This window comes from Cetorhinus maximus, chromosome 13 (genome assembly GCF_964194155.1).
Source record: "Cetorhinus maximus chromosome 13, sCetMax3.hap1.1, whole genome shotgun sequence".
NCBI classification, from domain to species: Eukaryota; Metazoa; Chordata; class Chondrichthyes; order Lamniformes; family Cetorhinidae; genus Cetorhinus; species Cetorhinus maximus.
The window spans coordinates 81101913-81123185 of record NC_135891.1 but is presented as its reverse complement, the minus strand read 5'-3'; the positions used below and the strand labels follow the sequence as shown (position 1 = coordinate 81123185).

The following is a 21273-nucleotide window of genomic DNA, read 5'->3' as shown; positions in this document are numbered from 1 at the left end:
AATTAGATAATGTTTTGTTTTGTGGTTCCAATTTCCAGATGTCTAAAAATATGACTGATTAAAATCAAACAGATCTTGATGTCCAGTAATATTTTCCAAAGCAGTAATCGGGGCCAGCCCAACATCCTAGAAATATATATGCCCCAATGCACATGGAACCTACCTGATAACTGTTGCAAGATAGAAGCCTTGGCCCTGTAATCTCCACTAGATTACATTACTGAGTACTAGAGTACATTACTGGCCCCAATTTTGTGCCATATTCTAGGTTATTGATGGTTATGCAAGAAAACATTTAAGCTTTGAAAAAAGCTAGGGCTTCACTTGGTAGCATTGTAGCGCTGCCAACCTTGTCTTGCTTTTGTTAATGTTTCAGTCCAATGAAGGCACTAACCCTGGAAACACAGGTAAAATTTGAATCCTGATAAGCATGAAAATATGCTGCTTCAGAATTTTATTGTCCTATCAAGAAGGCATTGATCTTTTCCTGATGCATTGGTCCACAGTTGCTGGTCACATTTCAGTAACTTGCCAAGCGGGTATTCTTCAATTATAAAACATTCAATAATGGATGATTACCCTAGCCGGGCCCAGTCTATGATGTTTAACACGAGTTTCCAGCTGTGGTTGCTGCACAGCTGGGTTTTCCCATAACTTGGGGTACAGAAACCACATGGAATGCCCCTTGGCTGTGATCAGCTAATTTGACAAACTGGACAGCAAACCCTGGGATCTTTGCGTTATGTATGATCTTTACTTGAACTCATCGATGTATTGGCAGAAGTCCAGTTGTGGCTTTTTACTCTGTTTTGACTTGAGTAAATGGCCACTGGGGTCATATCAACTCTAGTCACTTTTCAGATATGTGGAAGATCATTATTGGGTTCCCTTTGCATCCTTTCCCTTTATATGCATGACTAATAGTCTGGTTAGAAATCAAAGGGAGTGCTTAAATTGTATTTGTATCTGTCACATTTTAGCTGTCTTTTGAATCTGCTAGTTGTCTGCAAATGACACCAACAAAGGCAAGTGTTGTTAGTTTGGAATTGAAAGTGCCTACTTTTGATGTTCTACAGATGTCATTGATGATGTGAACTAGAATCACTTTTTGATCATGGAAGGCATTGCCTGAAGTCCACTTACACCTTCCAACAGGAGTCCTTGACTAGCACTTGAAAGTGGAATCCTTAACAGATTTTTCCCTCCCTGACCCAAGTGAGGGACAAAGGAAAGCTTTAGTGACCTGGCTGCTGAACTGGAACTGAGAACTAAGTGTAGATTGCAAATTGTAACTGAGATCTTCAAGTCTGTTGTTATATCAATCCCTGTTTTCATCCATTAGGTTGTCAGGGAAGCTGGGGAAATTATTTTAATCTTAGTTGAGCTTGGAATTTTGCCTTTCCTCCAAGGACTGGGAACCTCACTGCTGTCCACTTGCTTTGAATGACCTTATGTCCATATCCCTTAGTTCTGAGCTATTCAGCTGTAAATAATTTTTCAATGTTACCATCCTTTGCAAATAACTGGATGTTGTTTGTCTGTCTGTCTGCTACAGATTTATCCCAATGAAAGACACAGTATTCGCTGCCCTGAGTCTGGAGAGCACTATGAGATAATGCTGCTACACTTCCTACAGGAATACCTCTGAGAAAACAAGTGAACCACAACAAAAGAAATGTTTTTGGACCGTTGCTGATATTTGGCTCCCGGTGACTTGCTTTTTGTCAAACAACGTATTCCCCGCCCCCAACCCATAAATCCTCAGTCCTAACTACACAGATTTAGCATTTCCTTTGCAACTTCATTTCTGAGCAAAGTGGGAATACTACACTGATCTCACTGAATTTGATTTTAAACTGTGATTTGATAAGACTGAAACCTAACATTGTTACTTCAGTTTAATTTATATAAGTGTTAACGGTACAGTGTGGAATCAGTTAATTCACCTAAACTGTACACTGGCATTGATTTCAGCTTTTGTACATGCCTTGAAAACTGCACGATGGTAGGGAGAAAGAGAAGATTAAAGCCAAATGATTACTCTCGGCTTCAAAAGACATGTCCAGATGTCCTGCTGTGAATTTGACATACCACTTTGCAAAAAAAAAGCTTCACTTGTTCCGATTAGCCATCGTGTTTCTGAAATGCATCTCCATAGGAACTTGATTTCTCACGATCATTCAGTAAAAAACTTGAGTTTTAACCTCTGCAAGCTGCACCACCCAAGAAGTGTGTTTCAGGGCAAGAGCCAACTACAACTTTGCTGAGTATTCAAAGTGCGTATTATTAAAAGAAAATATTTTTATGGATTCTTATTCTTTTATAATGAGTGTATGGCATTGTAACTCATTAAAATAATCGTAACGCTTAATTCATAGCACGTTATTTCTCCACAACTGCCTACCAGTTTTATGCCTTTCTCTCCTGAAGACGTTGCCCCTGCTGGGCCACAGTTGCACAGATGCTAATTGCTCTCTGGTACCTTGTCCAAGTGTAAGCTTAGGCATTGAGTCTCAGAGTTTTAAGATGTGGAGGATATCAAACACAGCTCTAGTCCTGTCCTTACCCAATCGCACTGATAACTTGTATTTTAATAGTTTTAACATAGTGCTCAATGGTATTTCATGGAGGTCAAGGGTTGAAAATGGATGCCGAGCCTAAGAGGGAAAAAAAAATAAGTGAGCTAAAGTATAAACTTAATCATGAGGATGTGTTTCGAGGAAAATTTTAGAGGAGAGGGAGGTGGATAGTTTAAAGTGTTTAAGCAAGAAATTCCACACTCTGGGACCAAGATGGCTGCAAGCATGGCCAACAGTGCTGGGAAAAAAGGAAGGAGAGATGCACAAGGGGTCAGAGCCGGATGAGTGGAGAGCATCAGGTTATGGCTGGAGGTTACAAAATTAAAAATGAGAACCAAGGATAGATCCCTGTGGGATTCCAGTGTGAAGGAGGCAAGGGAAACTAGCGGTAGGGATGCTCTAGTTAATTCGATAAGTTAGAGTGGAACCAAGTAAGAGCAGACCCAATGAGATGGATAACCAAGGATGGTAGGAACAATTCTGTTTGAAGGCTGTATGGAAGTCAAAAAGGATGAGCAAGGCAATGCAGCACAGTCAGTGTCACAGAACATTGGTTGAGACTTGGTTAGCGCCTCTTTGGTGCAGTAGGAGGAATGTAAATCTGTTCAATGGGTTTATATCCGAAGTCGTGGCTTCAAAACTGAGAAGCAACAACATGTGCCACAATCTACCATCCACACATGCACACTTTTTCCAGACTAGTCAATGGATAGTGACTATGAGCAAGCTTTTTCTCTTCCGCTTCCAAAGTCCAGTGTCACAGCAGCCAATTGCAAAGCCTCAATTGAAAGCAGCTAACTTGGCAAAGACCAAACCTGGGAGCGGGGACTGAGAGCTGCATGGCTTAGTACTTCGCTAAGCAAAGCCTTTCCACAACAAACCTCTGGGAAACCTACTTTACATTTTTTTTTAAACGGATGCATTGGAAATCAATGCATTTTGCAAAAGTACTATCTATTAAACAGAAGCCCTACTGGAAGTCTTACAGCTAATTGACTGGCTAATATTAGTACTTTCATGTAATTGTTCATGTTTTCAATGTGATAGAACTAGACACAGGAATGGGGGCCAAGCTGCTGATAAAAGAACAATGTGACAGGCGAGTGCGTTAACTAATGGATGCCTCAAGCTGCAACGTGATTTGTATATTTTTGTATAGGGTGGCTCCAACTTGTAGTTGGTTAGGTTTTTTGGGATAAAATACAGGCGAAGGACCAAACTCATAGTGTGTAGCACACCAATAAGGTTACAGTAGACTGAGTGACAAGGCCTCACTCCTACCTAACTCAGGGCTGCCTGTATAACCCCTGCAATAGCTTATCTTCTTGCCCAAACACTCTCCTGTAGAACTCCCTCAAGCTCAGAATTTATTATTTCTCTTTGTTATCCACATGCTGTGACTTCAGTGACATCCTCTACAGGCAAGTGACCAGCATCCTTTTGTCTGCAGTTGCACTTGGCTCTACCTCATCAGCACTTCTCTCAACTCTGTGACCACCTCTGCTGTTAAGCCTTCTATTGGTGAGTCAAAACTTCCTTGACTTGAACGTCAGAAAGTTTGAAACCATTTTTGACCACTCCCAGAACATTGCTACCTCGTTGTGGTTTCCGTTCCAGGCACTTGCTTATACTGAATGAGGCTATAAAAAATGTATTTTGTTCAATTGAGAGCTGCGCGTCAACTCTACATGATCTATCGCCAATATTGGTAAATTCCATTCCTGCAGAATCATCAACATTCCACCCTACCTCAACCCACTATTGCCAAAACCCATGAACCTCATTTCTGTCACCTCCAGAATTAATTTCCCTGATCTTGTCCTTCCTGTCCCCTCATCCAGAAATTCTTAACATGTCCTAAATTCTGTGACCTGATTCTTATCCTGCATGTGTTCTTCACCCATCAACCCCACCTGTACTGTCTCCCTGTACACACAAATGCATTGAATTCAAACTTAACTTTCTCCATGCCCTTGCCACACTCTATTGTTGCAAATTTCTGTGGTCTTACAATCCTTCCCACACGTTGCTCCTCTAATTCTAGCCTTCTGTGACCTTCATTCCTCCATTGCTGGAAGTAAATTCTATCCCCTTGTCCCACCATTTGTAGCACACTATCTCCTGACACCGATCAGCAGTGCATCTCCATTCCCTCTGATAATCCCCCTGTAATGAAGATTCACTTGGAGGTAGCACGTTTATTTTCCTTTATCCCACTATTGGTGCCGACAAAGACAACAGTGACTACACTCAAAAATAATCCATTAGTTGTGAAAGGTTTGGGGTCTCCAAAGAATATGAAAGATGATGCATGTAATTTTTTTTCACTAGGTATTTTGCTGCTTTGCTCTTTTAAATACTGGAATTTAATGAGACCAAAATGCTGCAAATATGGAAGAGAGTCAGCAGAAACAGCAAATGCAGAGTGAGTGTTAATAGATTGAATAACCTACAAATTACTTACAATAATAAAGGTCTTCAATGAGAATAGAAAGACATTGGAAGATCGTACTGACTTGCAGGTAGTTAAGACGTAGAAGCACGGAGTGCTTCAAGAAAATCTTTGATTATTTTTCAGGAGCCACATACTACATTTTATTAACTGTATTAAATATTTATATTAATTTGAATCTTAACTGGCATCTTAATTTTTTATTTTAGTAAGCAAATGATTCACTGATAGTTGTGGTTGCTTATCTTAAAGCTTTTTTAAGCTATGTCACTGGCAATTGCCCAAACTGATCTAAGGTTATTTACTCAACTCAGCTTTGGTTTTTTGCCACAGTTGTCTGTGTTATAATTTTCCATGCCCATTTGAGTTTGGCAGTGATTCATATAGGGGTAGTTGAAATCCATACCGCCCTCCACCTTTTTCAGCCATGATCATTCTGAATGGCGGAGCAGGCTCGAAGGGCGGAATGGCCTACTACTACTCTTATTTTCTGTGTTTCTGTCAGCTAGTTTTGCAGTCATTTCCTGATTTTTTGGGGTGAGGTGGGTGGGGGGGTGGGGGTGGGATAGTCGGCACTGAGGAGGACTGCAGCAAATTACAGGAGGACATTATGAATTTGCAGAATTGGAAAATAATTTGTAGAATGGAAAAATAATTGGCAAATTAAGTTCGACACTGATAAATGTGATGTAGTATATAGCAGGAAGAATAGAGAGGTTACGTATTACTTAGATACAAGCCTAGGTTGGGTAGAGGAACAAAGGGATCTCAGAGTACATGTACATCAATCACCAAAAGCCACGCCGCAGGTTAACAATGCTGCAAATAAAACAAGCCAAGCACTAGGTTTTATTTCTTGAGGGATAAAATTGAAAAGTAGGGAAGTTAATGTGAAAACTATAACGAACCTTGGTTAGAACACAGAGTGCAGCCTGGTTGTCAATATAAAGAGGGTGTAGTGTAGATTTACAAGGATGATACTGAAAATTAATGGATAGACATAACACAAAAGGATGAACAGGCTGGATCTCTTTGCCCGTGAAAAAAGGCTGACTAATGGAGGCCCTTAAAATTATGAAAGGTTATGATAGAGTGGATAGAGAAGGGATAGTTCCTCTTGTGGGGAAGAGAATAGGCGGGAGCGTTTATTTAAGAGAGTCATCAAGAAATCCAATATGGAATTCAAAAGAAACTTCTTCACCCAAAGAGTTGGAAATTGGAACTTGCTGCCACAAGGAGTGGTGGAAGCAAATTATATAGATGCATTTAAGAGGAATGTAGACAAGCATATGAGGGAGAGGGAAATAGATGGTTGCGATGGTAGATTTAGATAAGAAAAGATTGGGATGAGATTTTGTGTGAAACTTAAGCTGTGGCATGGACTGGGTGGGCCGAATGGCCTATCTGGTCTTAAGTAATTTTTCTTATGAAAATATTCAGCTCTGATTCTCTGCTTAAAACTTCAGCCTCATTTCCATAGTTTCCTTTTGTAGATCTCCTCTGAACTTTCTCCATCATGCTGCTTCCTTTTTAAAGTAAAATACCAAAATTTCAGTGTGTCACATGTGCACTCACTAAAGATCTAGGTTAGAATAAATTGGTTCCATTTCTAGCCAAATATTAGTGAGATGCATAACAGGAGAGATGATGGAAAGGGGGGAAACTGATCCAGTTGTTTGAAATGCCAAGGTGTAAGCCTATTGGACTATATGAGCATAGGTTGAAACCAACTAGCCTCAAGTATGACTGAGATTTGGGGAAGGGAGGAAATTGATTTTTCACCTCTTTTAGGCGCTAAAGAACTCCTGAGGTGGCTATGATGATGTCTTGAGCTGGAAGTGTTTTAGCCTGTGTTTAACCCAAGATACCATCTTGGTCAAGGAGTTGAATTGCATGCAAGAAATGACTGTCTATAAGATCATTAAGGCACTGACAATTTAATTGCCTGTTAGTGCTCATTAGTAATGTTGAATGGCATATTGTTGGATAGTGCTTGGCCTAACTCCCTCTCCTAACCGGGACTAGCTGAGCCGTAGTAAACAAGTTGAGGATTTCAAGTGCTACTTAAAGGTATATCCCCTTTTACTGTTTCTTTGTTGCTGGAGTTTTGAGCACTTTTGAAACACATCAGGAAGCCTTCTGGGACATGTTATCAAGGTTTCACCAATGCTATCAACATTAATTCTGGAAACACTCTTGAGAACTTCACCTAAAAAGAGTAAGCGGTGTGGTATTCTACCTTTATAGGTATCATCAGGAGAAAGGGAGTGCTTGGACATGGGTATCTTGCTAGGGGCCCTAGTCTCCAGGAGGAATGGGAGGAGGGAATGAGACCAGACAGAACAGCACCCAACTGCTGCAAGAGAGAAGGACAGGATGATAAAGTAGACTCCTCCCTCCCCAACCTGTCCCCTCCTGTATAGAATTTACCCTCTGAACCACCTCCGCAGGGCCCCCAGTGCTGTGTCCGAGAGCCTATTCACCTTTTCTCTTGGTCCCTGAGCCATTTTGATATGTCTTGATGTGTGTCAGCCAGTGCACTCCATACCTTCAGTGAAAGTGGATGCATGGAACCCATGTATACTGCTTCATGAAAATGCTTCTACTGAACTCATGAGTGCAGGTGTCTGTTTTTCATCTCCAGGCAAGTTCAAATTATGGTAATCAGCAAGTCGGCCCAAAATTGTGCTCAAAATAAGACTTTCAAATATTAGCACGTTATACACTTAGCGTCTGTTTTCACAGTTTCAGCAGAATAGCTCCTTAAAAATTCTTGAATTGCAAGAGTTCCAAGAGGCCAACTTACTAAGCATCCTTTGCAGAAAGGAAGTCAGGAAGTGAGTTTGACTTAAAACGCAGTTCAACATATGAGGAAATAGGCCTGAATCTGCAAGATCAGGCAGGTAAGTGGGAACTATCTCAATCTAATTACTAAGAGTACATTCTGATTAGGAGTCATCTTGAACATGTGCAGATTGTGTGTCACAAGTATGGCAGCATAGTGGTTATGTTACTAGACTAGGAACCTAAAGGCTGGGACTAATGAGATGGAGACATGAGTTTAAATCCCACCATAGCAGCTGGGGTGGGGAATTTAAATTCATTTGAATAAATTTACTTCTAGGGAAGGAAGTCTGCTGTCCTAACCTGATGTGGCCTCTATGACTCCAGACTATTAACTCGACATCAAAGCTGCATTTGACCAAGTGTGGCATCAAGGAGCCCTATCAAAACTGTAGTGTATGGGGTTCGGGGGATGGGTGATGGGGGAATGATACTCAGCTGGTTGGAGTCATACCGAGCACAAAGAAAGGTGGTTGTGGTTGTTGGAGGTCAGTCATCTCGGTTCCAGGACATCACTGCAGGAGTTCCTCAGGGTAGTGTCCTCGGCCCAACCATTTTCAGCTGCTTCATCAATGACCTTCCTTCCATCATAAGGTCGGAAGTGGGATGTCTGCTGATGAATGCACATTGTTCAGCACCATTTATGACTCCTCAGATGCTGAAGCAGTCCATGTCCAAATGCAGTAAGAACTGGACAATATCCAGGCTTGGGCTGACAAGTGGCAAGTAACATTTGCATCACACAAGTGTCAAGCAATGACCATTTCCAACAAAAGAGAATCCACCCATCGCCCCTTGATGTTCAATGGCATTACTGTAGCTTAATCCACCACTATCAATATCCTGGGGGGGGGTTACCATTGACGAGAAACTGAACTGGATAGCCATATAAATACTGTGGCTACAAGAGCAGGTCAGAGGCTAGGAATAGTGTGATGAGTAACTCACCTGACTACCCAAAGCCTGTCCACCATCTACAAAGCACAAGTCAGGAGTGTGATGGAATACTCCCCACTTGCCTGGGTGAGTGCAGCTCCCACAACACTCAAGAAGCTTGACACCATCCAGGACAAAGCAGCCCGCTTGATTGGCACCACATCCACAAACATTCATTCCCTCCACCACTGATACACGGTAGTAGCAGTGTGCGCCATCTGCAAGATGCACTGCAGGAATTCACCAAGGCCCCTACCATCTAGAAGGACAAGGGCAGCAGATAGATGGGAACACCACCACCTGCAAGTTCCCCTCCAAGTCACTCACCATCCTGACTTGGAGATATATTGCCATTCCTTCACTGTAGCTGGGTCAAAATCCTGGAACTCCCTTCCTAACAGGGAGTGAATGTTTGTGGATGTGGTGCCAATCAAGCGGGCTGCTTTGTCCTGGATGGTGTCAAGCTTCTTGAGTGTTGTGGGAGCTGCACTCATCCAGGCAAGTGGGGAGTATTCCATCACACTCCTGACTTGTGCTTTGTAGATGGTGGACAGGCTTTGGGTAGTCGGGTGAGTTACTCGTCACACTATTCCTAGCCTCTGACCTGCTCTTGTAGCCACAGTATTTATATGGCTAGTCCAGTTCAGTTTCTCATCAATGGTAACCCCCGGATATTGATAGTGGTGGATTCAGATACATGTGGGTGTACCTGCACCACATGCACTGCAGTTGTTCAAGAAGGCAGCTCACCACCACCTTCTCAAGGGCACCTAAGGATGGGCAATAAATGCTGGCCTAGCCAGCGATGCCCACATCCCATGAATGAATAATAAAAAACTTCTGAAATGGCCTATCAAGCCACTCAATTTTATTCAAGAAGGTGATGCACCACCACCTGAAGGGGCAACAAGGGATGTGTAACAAATGCTGGGCTTACCAGAAAACATTTCTGACTCTGCCAAGTATCCACAAGTGGATACATATGAGGGGGCTCTGTGCTACAGGGCCAAATGACAGAGGTTGCCTCAGAAATGATGCATTTCAGAAATTCTTTAACCTTCAATTTATGGAGCCCACAGAGCATAAAAAGAGGGATACAAATCCCACAGTAAAGCTACAAAAGGGAAAAAGACATTATCCAAGAAAACGACAGAGGCAGAGAACTTTCTGGAAGCCCCAAAAATATACCTTTTTGAAAACCTCGACACATTACCCAAACTGCAAAGACAGGTGACAGTCCGGAGCAAGCAGCTGACTGTGAATAAAGGAAAGCTATCTGATGAAGTCCAAAATATACAAACCCTGCAAAAGGAAAATTAAATAACGTTGGAATCGAAGCTGAAATGGGAGATTTGAAATGCAAAAATCAAGCTGCGTATATACTTTTGAAAACGTGCGATAAACTAAAGTCATCAATGAACCAAACGAGATCTAAACAAACAAACTTGAGGTTTCACAAAGGTACCAGGAGGAAATAATAACTCTGAATTCCATTGTTGGTAAATTGATGCGGGAATGGGGAAAATGCAGCCAGAAACAGAGCCAGTCACAACAGGCAGAAAATGCACTCATTTCAGGAATGTTCTATATTCCAGGAGGAAGCCAAGGGGTACAAGAAAGAGACTACAGAGCTGAAGAAAATGGTTGGACATTTGGAAGAAAATGTGGGAGAACATTAAAGTAAAAGCAAAATATGGTGGATGCTGGAAATCTGAAATAAAAACAGAAAATGCAGGAAAAACTCAGCAGTCTGGCAGCATCTGTGGAGTTAACATTTCGAGCCCATATGACACTTCTTCAGAGTTAAAGAGAGGTAGGAGATGTGTTGGATTTTATGCTGTTTGAGTGGGTGGAGCAAAATAGAAGGTCAGAGATAGGCGGGGGCTAAGGAGAAATTTGACAAAGACTCATGGACAAAGGGAGTTTTAATGGTAGTGTTAAAGACTAAAGAAGATGCTGATAGTGGCATAAAGGTAAGATTTCAGATTGCGTTAGTAGCAGAACAAGGGTCAGTGCTCTGTGAAAGCAAAACATAAGTGACAGATGGCTCTGTGGAAGGAGATTGGGGAAAAAAGAACAAAGAATTAGAAAGGGGTCAAGATGGGGGAGAGAGGTCATGGTCTGAAGTTGTTGAACTCAATGTTTAAGTCCGGAAAGCTGTTAAGTGCCTAGGAAGGTGTGGCACTCTTCCTCCAGTTTGCATTGGGCTTCACTGGAACATTGCAGCAGGCAAGGACAGACATGTGAGCATGAGAGCAAGATGGTGAGTTGAAATGGCAAGTGACAGGAAGGTCTGGGTCATGCTTGTGGACTGAGCGAAGGTGTTCCGCAAATTGATCACCCAGTCTGCGTTTAGTCTCTCCAATGTAGAGGAGACGCATTGGGAGCAGTTCATACAGTAGACCAAATTGAAGGAGATGCAAGTGAAGCACTGCTTCACCTGAAAGGAATGTTTGGGGCCATGGATGGTGAGGAGGGAGGAGGTAATGGCGATTGCAAGAGAAGGTGCTGTGGGAAGGGGATGAGGAGTTGGTGGTGATGGAGGAGTGGACCAGGTTGTCACGGAGGGAGCGGTCCCTATGGAATGCTGACGGGTGGGGTGGATGAGGGGAAGATGTTTGGTGGTGGCATCATGCTGGAGTTGGCGGAAATGGCAGAGGATGGTCCTTTGAATGCAAAGGCTAGTGGGGTGATAAGTGAAGACAAGGGGTCTCTATCATGGAGGGAGGGGAAGGGGTGAGGGCAGAGGTACAGGTGATGAGTTGGGTATGGTTGAGGGCCCTGTCAAACACTTTGAGGGGGGGGTGACCCTCGTTCAGGAAAAAGGAAGACATGTCTGAAGCGGCGTTGTGGAAGGTAGCATCGTCGCAACAGATGTGACGGAGGCAGAGGAACTTGGAGAATGGGATGGAGTCCTTACAGGAAGCAGGGTGTGAAGAGCTGTAATCGAGGTAGCTGTGGGAGTCAGTGGGCTTGTAATGAATATTGGTAAACAGCCTATTGCCAGAAAGGGAGACAGAGAGGTCAAAGAATGGAAGGGAAGTGTCTGAAATGGGCTGTGTGAAGGTGAGAGAGGAGTGGCAATTGAAAGCAAAATCGATACATTTTCCCAGGTCCAGACGAGAGCATGAAGCGGCACTGATACAGTCATCAATGTACTGGAAAAAAAGTTGTGGAAGGGGGCCTGAATAGGACAGGAACAAAAATGTTCCACATACCCCACATTACATTTCCAAAGATGAAGAGATTAAGAACCCAGAATGGTAAGAGCAAATACAGCTTCTCACAGAAGAGCGTGAAGATTCTCAGAAACAATTAGCAGAAGTGCAATTACAGAATGAGAGCTTAAAAGATATTGCAGAGGAATTAGGGTCTGCTAAAGAAAAACTGATCATCGAGAACCAACCTTCACGTACAGAAGAGAAGTTTGGAAAGGATAAACGAGAACTGATTAGAATACTGGAAAGTCACCACAATATAAAAGCAAAATACTGCAGATGCTAGAAATCTGAAACAAAAAGAAAATGCTGGAAAAACTCAGCAGGCCTAACAGCATCTGTGGAGAGAAAAACAGAGTTAACGTTTCGAGTCCGTTTGACTCTTCTTCAGAAAGTCACCTACAGAAAGTAGAACACTTGAAAGAGTATTTGAAACGCTTAAATGATGGACTTGTAGAAGCAAATTCAACAAAGATCTCCAATTAAAACTTGATGAACTTCAAGCATCAGAAATTTCTAGTAAGTATTGTGTGAAATGCCTGGAACAGGAGAAAGAATTGCTGACGCATCAAAACAGTTGCTTGAAAGCGGAATTAACAACTAAAACTGATTAACTTCTTGAATTTCGATCCAACCTGAACAACATGAAGATCAAAATACGCAATATGAAAGAGCAAACCCAGACTTTGAAAGCAGGTAAGAGAAATTCTACCAAACAGATTGACGAGCTAATAAGTGAATTGAGAGAATCTAAGGAGCAGTGACCATGGAAGAAAGATTCTGAACAGAACTTGTATAAGAGTTCCCCAGATAACTCTGAAACAAAGACAGCTCAACTTTAGAGTAGTTGCTGAGTGAATGAAAAGATTCATAAGCTCGATAAACAACTGGAAAAGACAAAGTACTCAAAAGATTTGGGTAAAATCGTGAAACAAGGGAGAACGAAGGTTCCACTTTTGAAACCTAAACTTCTACATGTGTTGTGACAACCTATATGATGTCAAAAAAAGCGACAAGGAGACGAGCACAATGTTTGCCCACCCCGCAAGAAACTAGTTAGTGTAGCAGCTGTTGATCAGCGCAATAGCCAGGCTGACCGAGAGTGGTTCACTGTGGAAGAAAAGGATAAAAAGATACCCATATGCCAGAACAACCTCCAAAACAACTGAGAACACCAACAGCGACAGAGTCTATTACTCCCCCAATAGTGATGCAAATGCAATATGGAAGGATTATAAGGCCTCCAGACTGCCTGAACCTTTGAACTCAAGGACTTGAAGGGGGGGATGGGATAGTGATAATGTAGTAATGACACTGTAAATATATGGTGATAACAATGTAAGACATTAGGTAAACTATAATCACTTAAAATGAATTGGATAAAGACTTGGGGAAATGTAGTACAAGGATCTGGCTCGTATAGTGTTAATGTGGGACTGAGTACAGCACCGCCTACAATGATGTCAGAGAGCACAAGGGTCAGGGTCAGTTGAGTGTTGGACAGAGCTGTATGTACCAGCAAGCATGGAGACAGCTCCTAGTTTGTACCCTTTACTGGCCAGAACTTTACGCCCTGTGGACGGCAATTAAGCCCATTAGTCATGCAATTAGCAGCAATTTTATGTGGCCCATCTATATTTACGGTTGGCGGACAGGCCAGTACCCAGGTGGCATTCACATTTTTGCTCAAATTTCGTCCCAGAGCGGAATGAAATCTTCGTGGAGAAATAAAATAAAAATAAATATTTGGGGACTTTTTTTTGAGGTATGCTTTCAGGTGCTTGATTGTGCTGCACGGACATATTTTGCAGCATTTTTATCGTTTCCTTTGTTCTGTGGAGGTCTGCAGTTCCCTGGGGCAGCTGTCTGCTTCAGGGAGCTCATTGGAAGCGCTTACCTGCACCCTCAGGTCGGCGCCCGCCCTCTTCCTGCCCCCACCCCTGCAGTGCTGAGCATTTCTCAGTGCATGTTTCACGCTGGCTGGCCGTTAATTGGCTAGCCAGTGTGAAATCACAGTTGGGGGCCGATCTTGGCCAGAGACCCATTTCCCGTCCGCTTCCAGGCCTGCCAACCGCACGTGCCCGACAAACAAAAAATTCAGGCCACTGTATATTTGTAAATAGTTTTAAACGCCAATAAAGATTTAACAGTTAACCTATGTATGACTACAAAGACTCCCTCAGACCCACTGAACTATGTCCAACACCCCACAACAAGTGGTTGTATCGCCTCAGTTCATCTGTCTGGGGCTTTTGTAGATGAGTGGTTAGCCATCTCTTCACAGGGCTATCCTTTGTCCCCAAGGATCCATCCATGGAGTCTGGGTACGGAGTGTTAGAGCTGTGATAGACTAGATTAGCGGAGGATGATGGAATCATGACGGTTGCCAGGAAAGCAAGCACAGACATGGAGGAAACTCTTGTTGTGGTCACAGACCAGCTGAACATTGAGGGAGTAGAAGCCATTGTTGGTGAATCTGACTGGCCTGTCACTCTGAACCTTGCTGGCCACATGGGTGCAATCGATGATACCCTGCAGCGGGAGGAGCCTAGTGATTGCAGCACAACACACTGCTCTTTGTTCCTGTGAGGCCTGATCTGTTTGGAATTGAATGTATAAGTTAAGCTTTGGCAGAGACGGTATCAGTGGCCTGCAAAATGCAGTGGTGTGCAGCCGTTTTTGAGATGTCACTAAGGTCCGCTGCTGATCCTTGGAAGGAGCCAGAGGTGAAGAAGTTCAAAGGCACAGGACTTTGACAGCCACTGGCAGGGCATGGCAATCAGTGCTGTCTGGTGTGAGGTCTTCAGCGATGAGAGCATACGGTCTGTGACCATCTGCCTTGAGAGTCACAGTCTCCTGCAGCACTAGGTCTTGGGTTATCTCCAGGTACATGCGTCTTCAGCAATAGATCCAATGCTAGAGATACGGCCTCTGTTGCCTTCCTGCCCCTCATCCCTGCCCTCTGCCCTTCTGAAGCCTGGTGCACAGCCTTTACTGTGGAGCGTTACTGTTTACTGTTACTCTCCATCACCAGAAACCCGAAATAGAGTTGTGCCTCTATTACCAGCTGCAGCCTTCCTTGTGGTCAGCTGGTTGCCCAAATATGCTTGGCAGCTTGGCCCCTGTTCTTTCGTCCCCACAATTCCAGGAGGGAAACAGCCTTTTACAATACCCAAGCAATCACTGCCTGCTCTCCCCAGCACCTGCACAGGGCCAAGGACTCCTGTTCGTCAATGCCTGAATCCCCCCTCGACGCCTTTTTAAACTTTTGTAGTTCCAGGATAATTCCTTGGGTTAGCCATGATGAACTTCCCAACTCTGTACTTGGTTCTCTTCACCTGGTGTACTCCTGACCAGCACGTGTAGCCCAGGTGCCCCATTGAAACTCTCAACACCCTGCGCACACCCCACCCCCAACCGTTTACAAGTTCTTAATAAGCTCCTCATTCACATTAATTAGCCTTAATTAAGAAACAGGTGGGATCACAACCCTACTCTGCCCTGGTGAAAATGGCTGGCACTGGAAACGACGTTGGGAAACTGGCATGCCAGTCAGCACCAGTGTTTTGGGCTCTCATCTGCCTCCATTCCTGCTCTTAGTAGGGCTCAAAATTAGCCAAGGAGAATTATCTAACTTTCAAATTGGACCTGGAGACCTGTGTTTATGAATATTGAGCAAAGGAATTGTTTGCTGGGTGTTTGGAACACAGTATTAATACCTTCTCCTTCATTGGAGATGCTGTTGCCTAAAATTACCAGCAAATTAAACATATTAACCAATGAAGACTCCTTTTAACATGCTTAGCAGAAGTTGGAAACTGCCTGTAGTAATCTCTTCACCTTCCCTCAGATGGCTTTTAAGTCTGAAAATTGTTGGAAGCTTTTAAAAGCAGTGTTACAGTTGGTCTGCTGTTGCTAGGCTACTAGAAGTCCATGCGCATACTCAGAACTCCAACACATGTCCTATTCACGGTGATGAGATGGTGGAAGGGGAGCCTCAAGGTCTCGTGGCTAAGAGCCATCTGGTGGCCTCGGCGCCACACCTAGCTGCTCCTCCTTGCCACGGTAACTAAGACCATGTGTTTCTGAAAGTGATCGACGCAGAATGTGTCCAAGGTGGCCGCTGGTGAGGGGGGTGGGGGGGTAGTGGTTGGGAGCAGTCGTACTATATTTCTGTGACTGATCAGCAGTAGCGTGGACAGGAGACACTGGAGGCCTCAGATGGGCCACTGTGGTTGGGGTGTGGCGTGCGCGTGCAGAGTACATGAGCAATTAGCCCCAATGAATAGTCTTCTCTGTTTCGCAGGAGAAAAATGCGCATAATGCATATGAGCGCTCCCGCACTGGAGGTGGCCAGGCCCAGTTGGTGATTTTGAGCCATTTTGAGCAGGAGGCCCTGGAGCTTGAAAGGCGCCATGCGCCCAGGTCCACAGGTGTCGGTGAGGCTGGGGTGGAGCGGCCAGGTATTTGAGGTCCACAGTCCCATCCACTCTGTCTTCCCACCATCCAAAGCACTGATGATTGTTGGAATCGTTAATGCAGCAACACTGCTCATTAACAGAATGATAGAGTCAGATATGTGGGTCATAGACAAAGGCCCCTCAGCCCTTCGAAGATGCGCGTGTCTAGCATCTTCCAAAGTCGCCTTATCCCTTTTCTGAACATTATCCCCATGGCCTTGTATGCCATGGCATTGCTACTGCACATCCAAATACTTAATACATCTTAGGAAGGTTTCTGCCTCCACCACCCTTTCAACCAGTGCATCCCACATTACTGTGTACAAAAGTTCCTCATCACCTCACCTGTCAACCTCATGCCCCTTACCTTAAATCAATGCCATCAGGTTAGTCATCCCTCCGCCAAGGGGAAAAGTTGCTTTCTGTCCACCCGATCTATGCCCCTCATAATGTTATGAAGCTCAGTAATGTCACCCCTCAATCTCCTGTGCTCCACGGCAAATATCACCAGTGTATGCTATGTGTCCACATAACTCCAACTCTCCAGGCCAGCATGCATCCTGGTCAGCAACCTCTGCACTCTCTCCACTCCAATCACATCCCTCCCATGAAGTGTAGATCACAACTGAACGCAGAAGTGTAGCTGTGGTCTCGGCAGTGTTTCCAGACACTCACTACCCTCTGCATAAAAAACTTGCCCTGCACATCTCCTCTAAAGTTTTCTTCTCTCACCTTAAATCTATGTCCCCTAGTAATTGACTCTTCCACCCTGGGAAAAAGCTTCTGACTATCTACTCTGTCCATGCCACTCATAATTTTGTAAACTTCTATCAAGTTGCCCCTCAATCTCTGTCGCTCTAATGAGAACAATCTGAGTTTCTCCAACCTCTCCTCATAGCTAATAACCTCCAGACCAGGCAGCATCCTGGTAAACCTCCTCTGCACCCTCTCCAATGCCTCCATATCCTTCTGGTAATGTGGCGACCAGAATTGCACGCAATATTCCAAGTGTGGCCTAACCAAGGTTCTATGCAGCTGCAGGATGACTTCCCAGCTTTTATACTCAATACCCCTCACAATGAAGGCAAGTATGCCATATGTCTTCCTGACTACCTTATCCACCTGTGCTGCCACTTTCAGTGACCAGTGGACCTGTACACCCAGATCCCTCTGTCCGTCGATGCACTTAAGGGTTCTGCCATTTACTGTATAATTCCTACCTGTATTAGACCTTCCAAAATGCATTACCTCACATTGGTTCAGATTAAACTCCATCTGCCATTTCTCCGCCCAAGTCTCCAACCGATCTATATCCTGTTGTATCCTTTGTCAATCCTCTTCACTATCTGCAACTCCTCCAAACTTAGTGGCGTCTGCAAACTTACTAATTAGCTCAGTTACATTTTCCTCCAAATAACTTACGTATACTACAAACAGCAAAGGCCCCAGCACTGATCCCTGCGGAACACCACTAGATTCTCCATTCAGAAAAGCACCCTTCCACTGCTACCCTCTGTCTTCTATGACCAATCCAATTCTGTATCCATCTTGCCAGCTCACCTCTGATCCCGTGCGACTTTACCTTCTGTACCAGTCTGCCACGAGGGACCTTGTCAAAGGCCTTACTGAAATCCATGTAGATAACATCCACTGCCCTTCCATAGTCGATCATCTTTGTCACTTCCTCTAAAAACTCGATCAAGTTAGTGAGACACAACCTCCCCTTCATAAAACCATGCTGCCTCTCACTAATACGTCCATTTGCTTCCAAATGGTAGTAAATCCTGTCACGAAGAATCTTCTCCAATAATTTCCCTACCACTGACGTAAGGCTCACCGGCCTGTAAGTTCCTGGATTATCCCTGCTATCCTTCTTAAACAATGGAACAACATTGGCCATTCTTCAGTCCTCTGGGACCTCACCCGTAGCCAGTGAGGATACAAAGATTTCTGTCAAGGCCTCAGCAATCTCCTCCCTTGCCTCCCTCAGTACTCTGGGGTAAATCCCATCTGGCCTTGGGGACTTATCCACCTCAATATTCTTCAAGACGCCTAACACCTCTTTTTTGATCTCAACATGATCCAGGCTATCTTCCCTAGACAAATCGACTGCTAAGTCCTTCTCTTTGGTGAATACTGATGAGAAGTAATCATTTAGTATCTCTCCCATTTCTTCTAGCTCCACACGCAGATTCCCACCTCGGTCCCTGAGTGGGCCTACCCTTTCCCTGGCTACACTCTTGCTTTTTACATATGTATAAAAGGCCTTGGGATTTTCTTTAATCCTGGTTGCCAATGACTTTTCATGACCCCTTTTAGCCCTCCTGACTCCTTGCTTAAGCTTCTTCCTACTTTCTTTATATTCTCCACGGGCTTCATCTGTTCCCAGCCTTCTAGCCCTTATGAATGCTTCCCTTTTCTTTTTGACTAATCTCACGATATCCTTCGTTATCCAAGGTTCCTGAAACTTGCCATACTTATCCTTCATCCTAGCAGGAACATGCCAGTCCTGAATTCTTATCAACTGACGTTTGAAAGCCCCCCACATGTCAGTTGTTGATTTGCCCTCAAACATCCGCCTCCAGTCTAGATTCCTCAGTTCCTGCCTAATATTGTTATAATTAGCCTTCCCCCAATTAAGCACCTTAACCCGAGGACTCCTGTTATCCTTATCCACCTCACACTTATCCACATAACATTCCATTTGGCATTCCTTAGGCCATCTGACCAGCCCATCTGTATCTGCCTGTAATGTTTGGGCCTCTTCCTGACTATTTGCCACCCCACCAATGTTTGTCTCCTCAGGTTCTGGAAGGTTGAGCGCATTATGTTGTTTTCAAAGCCCTCCATGGCCTCTCCCCTCTCTATCTCTGTAATCTGAAGCCCTACAATCCACTGAGATATCCTCCAATTCTGGCCTTTTGCAGATCCCCCTTTTTCATTGCTCCACTACTGATGGTTGTATCTTCAGCTGCTGTGGATCAAAGCTCAAGAACTCCCTCCCTAAATATCTCCACCTCCATACCACTCTCTCCTCGAACACTTCACCTTTAAGACACTCCTTAAAAAATATTACTTTTGTCCTAATATTTCCTTATGTGGCTTGATGTCAAATGTTTGATAACAGTCCTGTGAAGTTTCTTGAGATGTTTCACCACATTAAAAATGATGTATAAATGAAAGTTGTTGTAAATAACAGGAAGTGTAGCATGAATGGTCTAGTGCTGGCTGACACCACAATTTCTATATCCTTTCATTAGGCCATCATCCTGGCATGTATTTTTCTGGAATAGTTTTTGATAACTCCATTAAGATGTTGCACCAGTTTATTTCCCTGGTATAACTTTAATTTTCATTCTCTCCACATGTATCAGGGGATCTTTTATAACTAAGAACCTATTTCCAGTAACCTGGGCACTGTTTCTAGTTGGCCTCTATGTGGCCAGGATCCATGGGAACAGGAGCTGAGGAGTCGGCTGAATCTCCAAGCTTGCTGGGTGAGCCAGTGTGCTGACAGTGAGTAAATTACGAAAGTGTGTCAATGGCAATCGTTTTACTTTGTTGTTGAATGGAACTAATTGCTGCACTAGCATTCACAGTAAAAAATCATGTACCATTTCTACAGATCTTGGCAATGCCCTTTTAATATCAATCTCAAAGCAATAATCAACTCAAGCATTTCATTTAAAAAATTTGCAGTGCAATGCAACAAGTTTCTTGGTGATGATTTACATCTTGTGGCAACTTCCTAGCCTGGTCACAATTGTATCAAACCTCATCCATAAATTGGATAAGATGGTCAGTGAAATCCCCATTACACCAGAGGATAAACTGCATTAGTGGCAATGCCACATTGATTATTCGTGTCCTTGGCAAGAAGCATGTAGCCGTTCATGCCCCATTTCTTTCCCCAGCTGAAAAGACAAAAACAATTGAACATTAATTTAACCTATTGTTCATGTTTTCAGATTAACAGCTACTCACAAGTGCTGTGAGACCAAGTGATGAATGTCACTGATGTACTTATATGCTCCTAGGGGCTGAGTTTTGGAGAGGTTAATTCAGGTGAGAGGTGCAGTGTGATAAATCCAATCTCTAGACCCAATCAGTCAGGCTTTTTAAAAAGCCTGCTATCAGATAAATTCTTTAAATGATTTAGGATTTCAAATTGTGGATGGTGTGTTATCTAATTGGGAAGAAGGCATGAATTGATACTGCTGCCATTAGATTCCCACATGCTAGTATAACCCCACTGGGATTCACTCACTGGATGAAAACTTTACTGAATGGTATCCCGTGTATCATTGACAGCTAACACAATCTCAAAATAAGTATTGTTTAAAGAGCCCTCTCACAAGGAGGTCTGGAGGAAAAGATTTAAGATATGTTTTTCATCCACACCTACCTGTTTACATGGCTGGTTTGCAACAGACAATTCTGACTTATTAGCCTATTTCTATAATAGAAGCCTTCAGAGTAAGGGGAGTTAGGAGCTAGTGCAAAGTACCTGTTTTTAATAATCCAGTAATTCTGCGTAGCTTCTCCTTCATAAGTTCCGTATCCCACCACCAGTACTGCGTGATTCACCTTGGTCCTGCTGCATCCATAATTACAATAAATCCCTGTATGGAAACACATTTAACCAAATGAAGAGCCTGCAATGTATGACTCAGTACATGTGATTAGTTGGCTTTATTCCCCTCTGATTATTTTCTCTTGAAAATCAAGTCAGACACTTCCTGTTAGGGTGGGCTATATAGATTCAGCAAGTGTCATAGAATGAC

At 43.6% G+C, this 21273-nt stretch overlaps 2 protein-coding genes and 1 long non-coding RNA gene across 13 annotated transcripts in view; 2 read left to right on the top strand and 1 right to left on the bottom strand.

Moving 5' to 3' along the window:
• dpp9 (dipeptidyl-peptidase 9) overlaps positions 1-2371 on the top strand; it is a 94664-nt gene extending 92293 nt beyond the window's left edge. For all 8 annotated transcript variants that reach the window (XM_078555646.1, XM_078555648.1, XM_078555649.1 and 5 more), the window contains one exon: positions 1556-2371. In XM_078555646.1, coding sequence (XP_078411772.1) covers positions 1556-1648 — 93 coding nt within the window. In that variant the 3' untranslated portion in view covers positions 1649-2371. The remainder of the gene's footprint in view (positions 1-1555) is intronic.
• Positions 2372-3845: 1474 nt separating this feature from the next.
• The window catches only part of LOC144688757 (uncharacterized), a 41139-nt gene continuing 23711 nt past the window's right edge, over positions 3846-21273 (top strand). For 2 of the 3 annotated variants that reach the window (XR_013578476.1, XR_013578475.1), the window contains exons 1-3: positions 3846-4100; positions 4911-5004; positions 19864-19986. This is a non-coding gene — a long non-coding RNA (uncharacterized LOC144688757). Of the gene's footprint in view, positions 4101-4910; positions 5005-10406; positions 10625-11924; positions 13752-19863; positions 19987-21273 lie in introns of those variants that run through there. The other variant, XR_013578474.1, reaches the window with a different exon arrangement.
• LOC144688751 (procathepsin L-like) overlaps positions 20116-21273 on the bottom strand; it is a 45230-nt gene continuing 44072 nt past the window's right edge. For both annotated transcript variants that reach the window (XM_078555664.1, XM_078555665.1), the window contains exons 7-8: positions 20997-21111; positions 20116-20403 (exon numbers count right to left, since the gene is read on the bottom strand). In XM_078555664.1, coding sequence (XP_078411790.1) covers positions 20304-20403; positions 20997-21111 — 215 coding nt within the window. In that variant the 3' untranslated portion in view covers positions 20116-20303. The remainder of the gene's footprint in view (positions 20404-20996; positions 21112-21273) is intronic.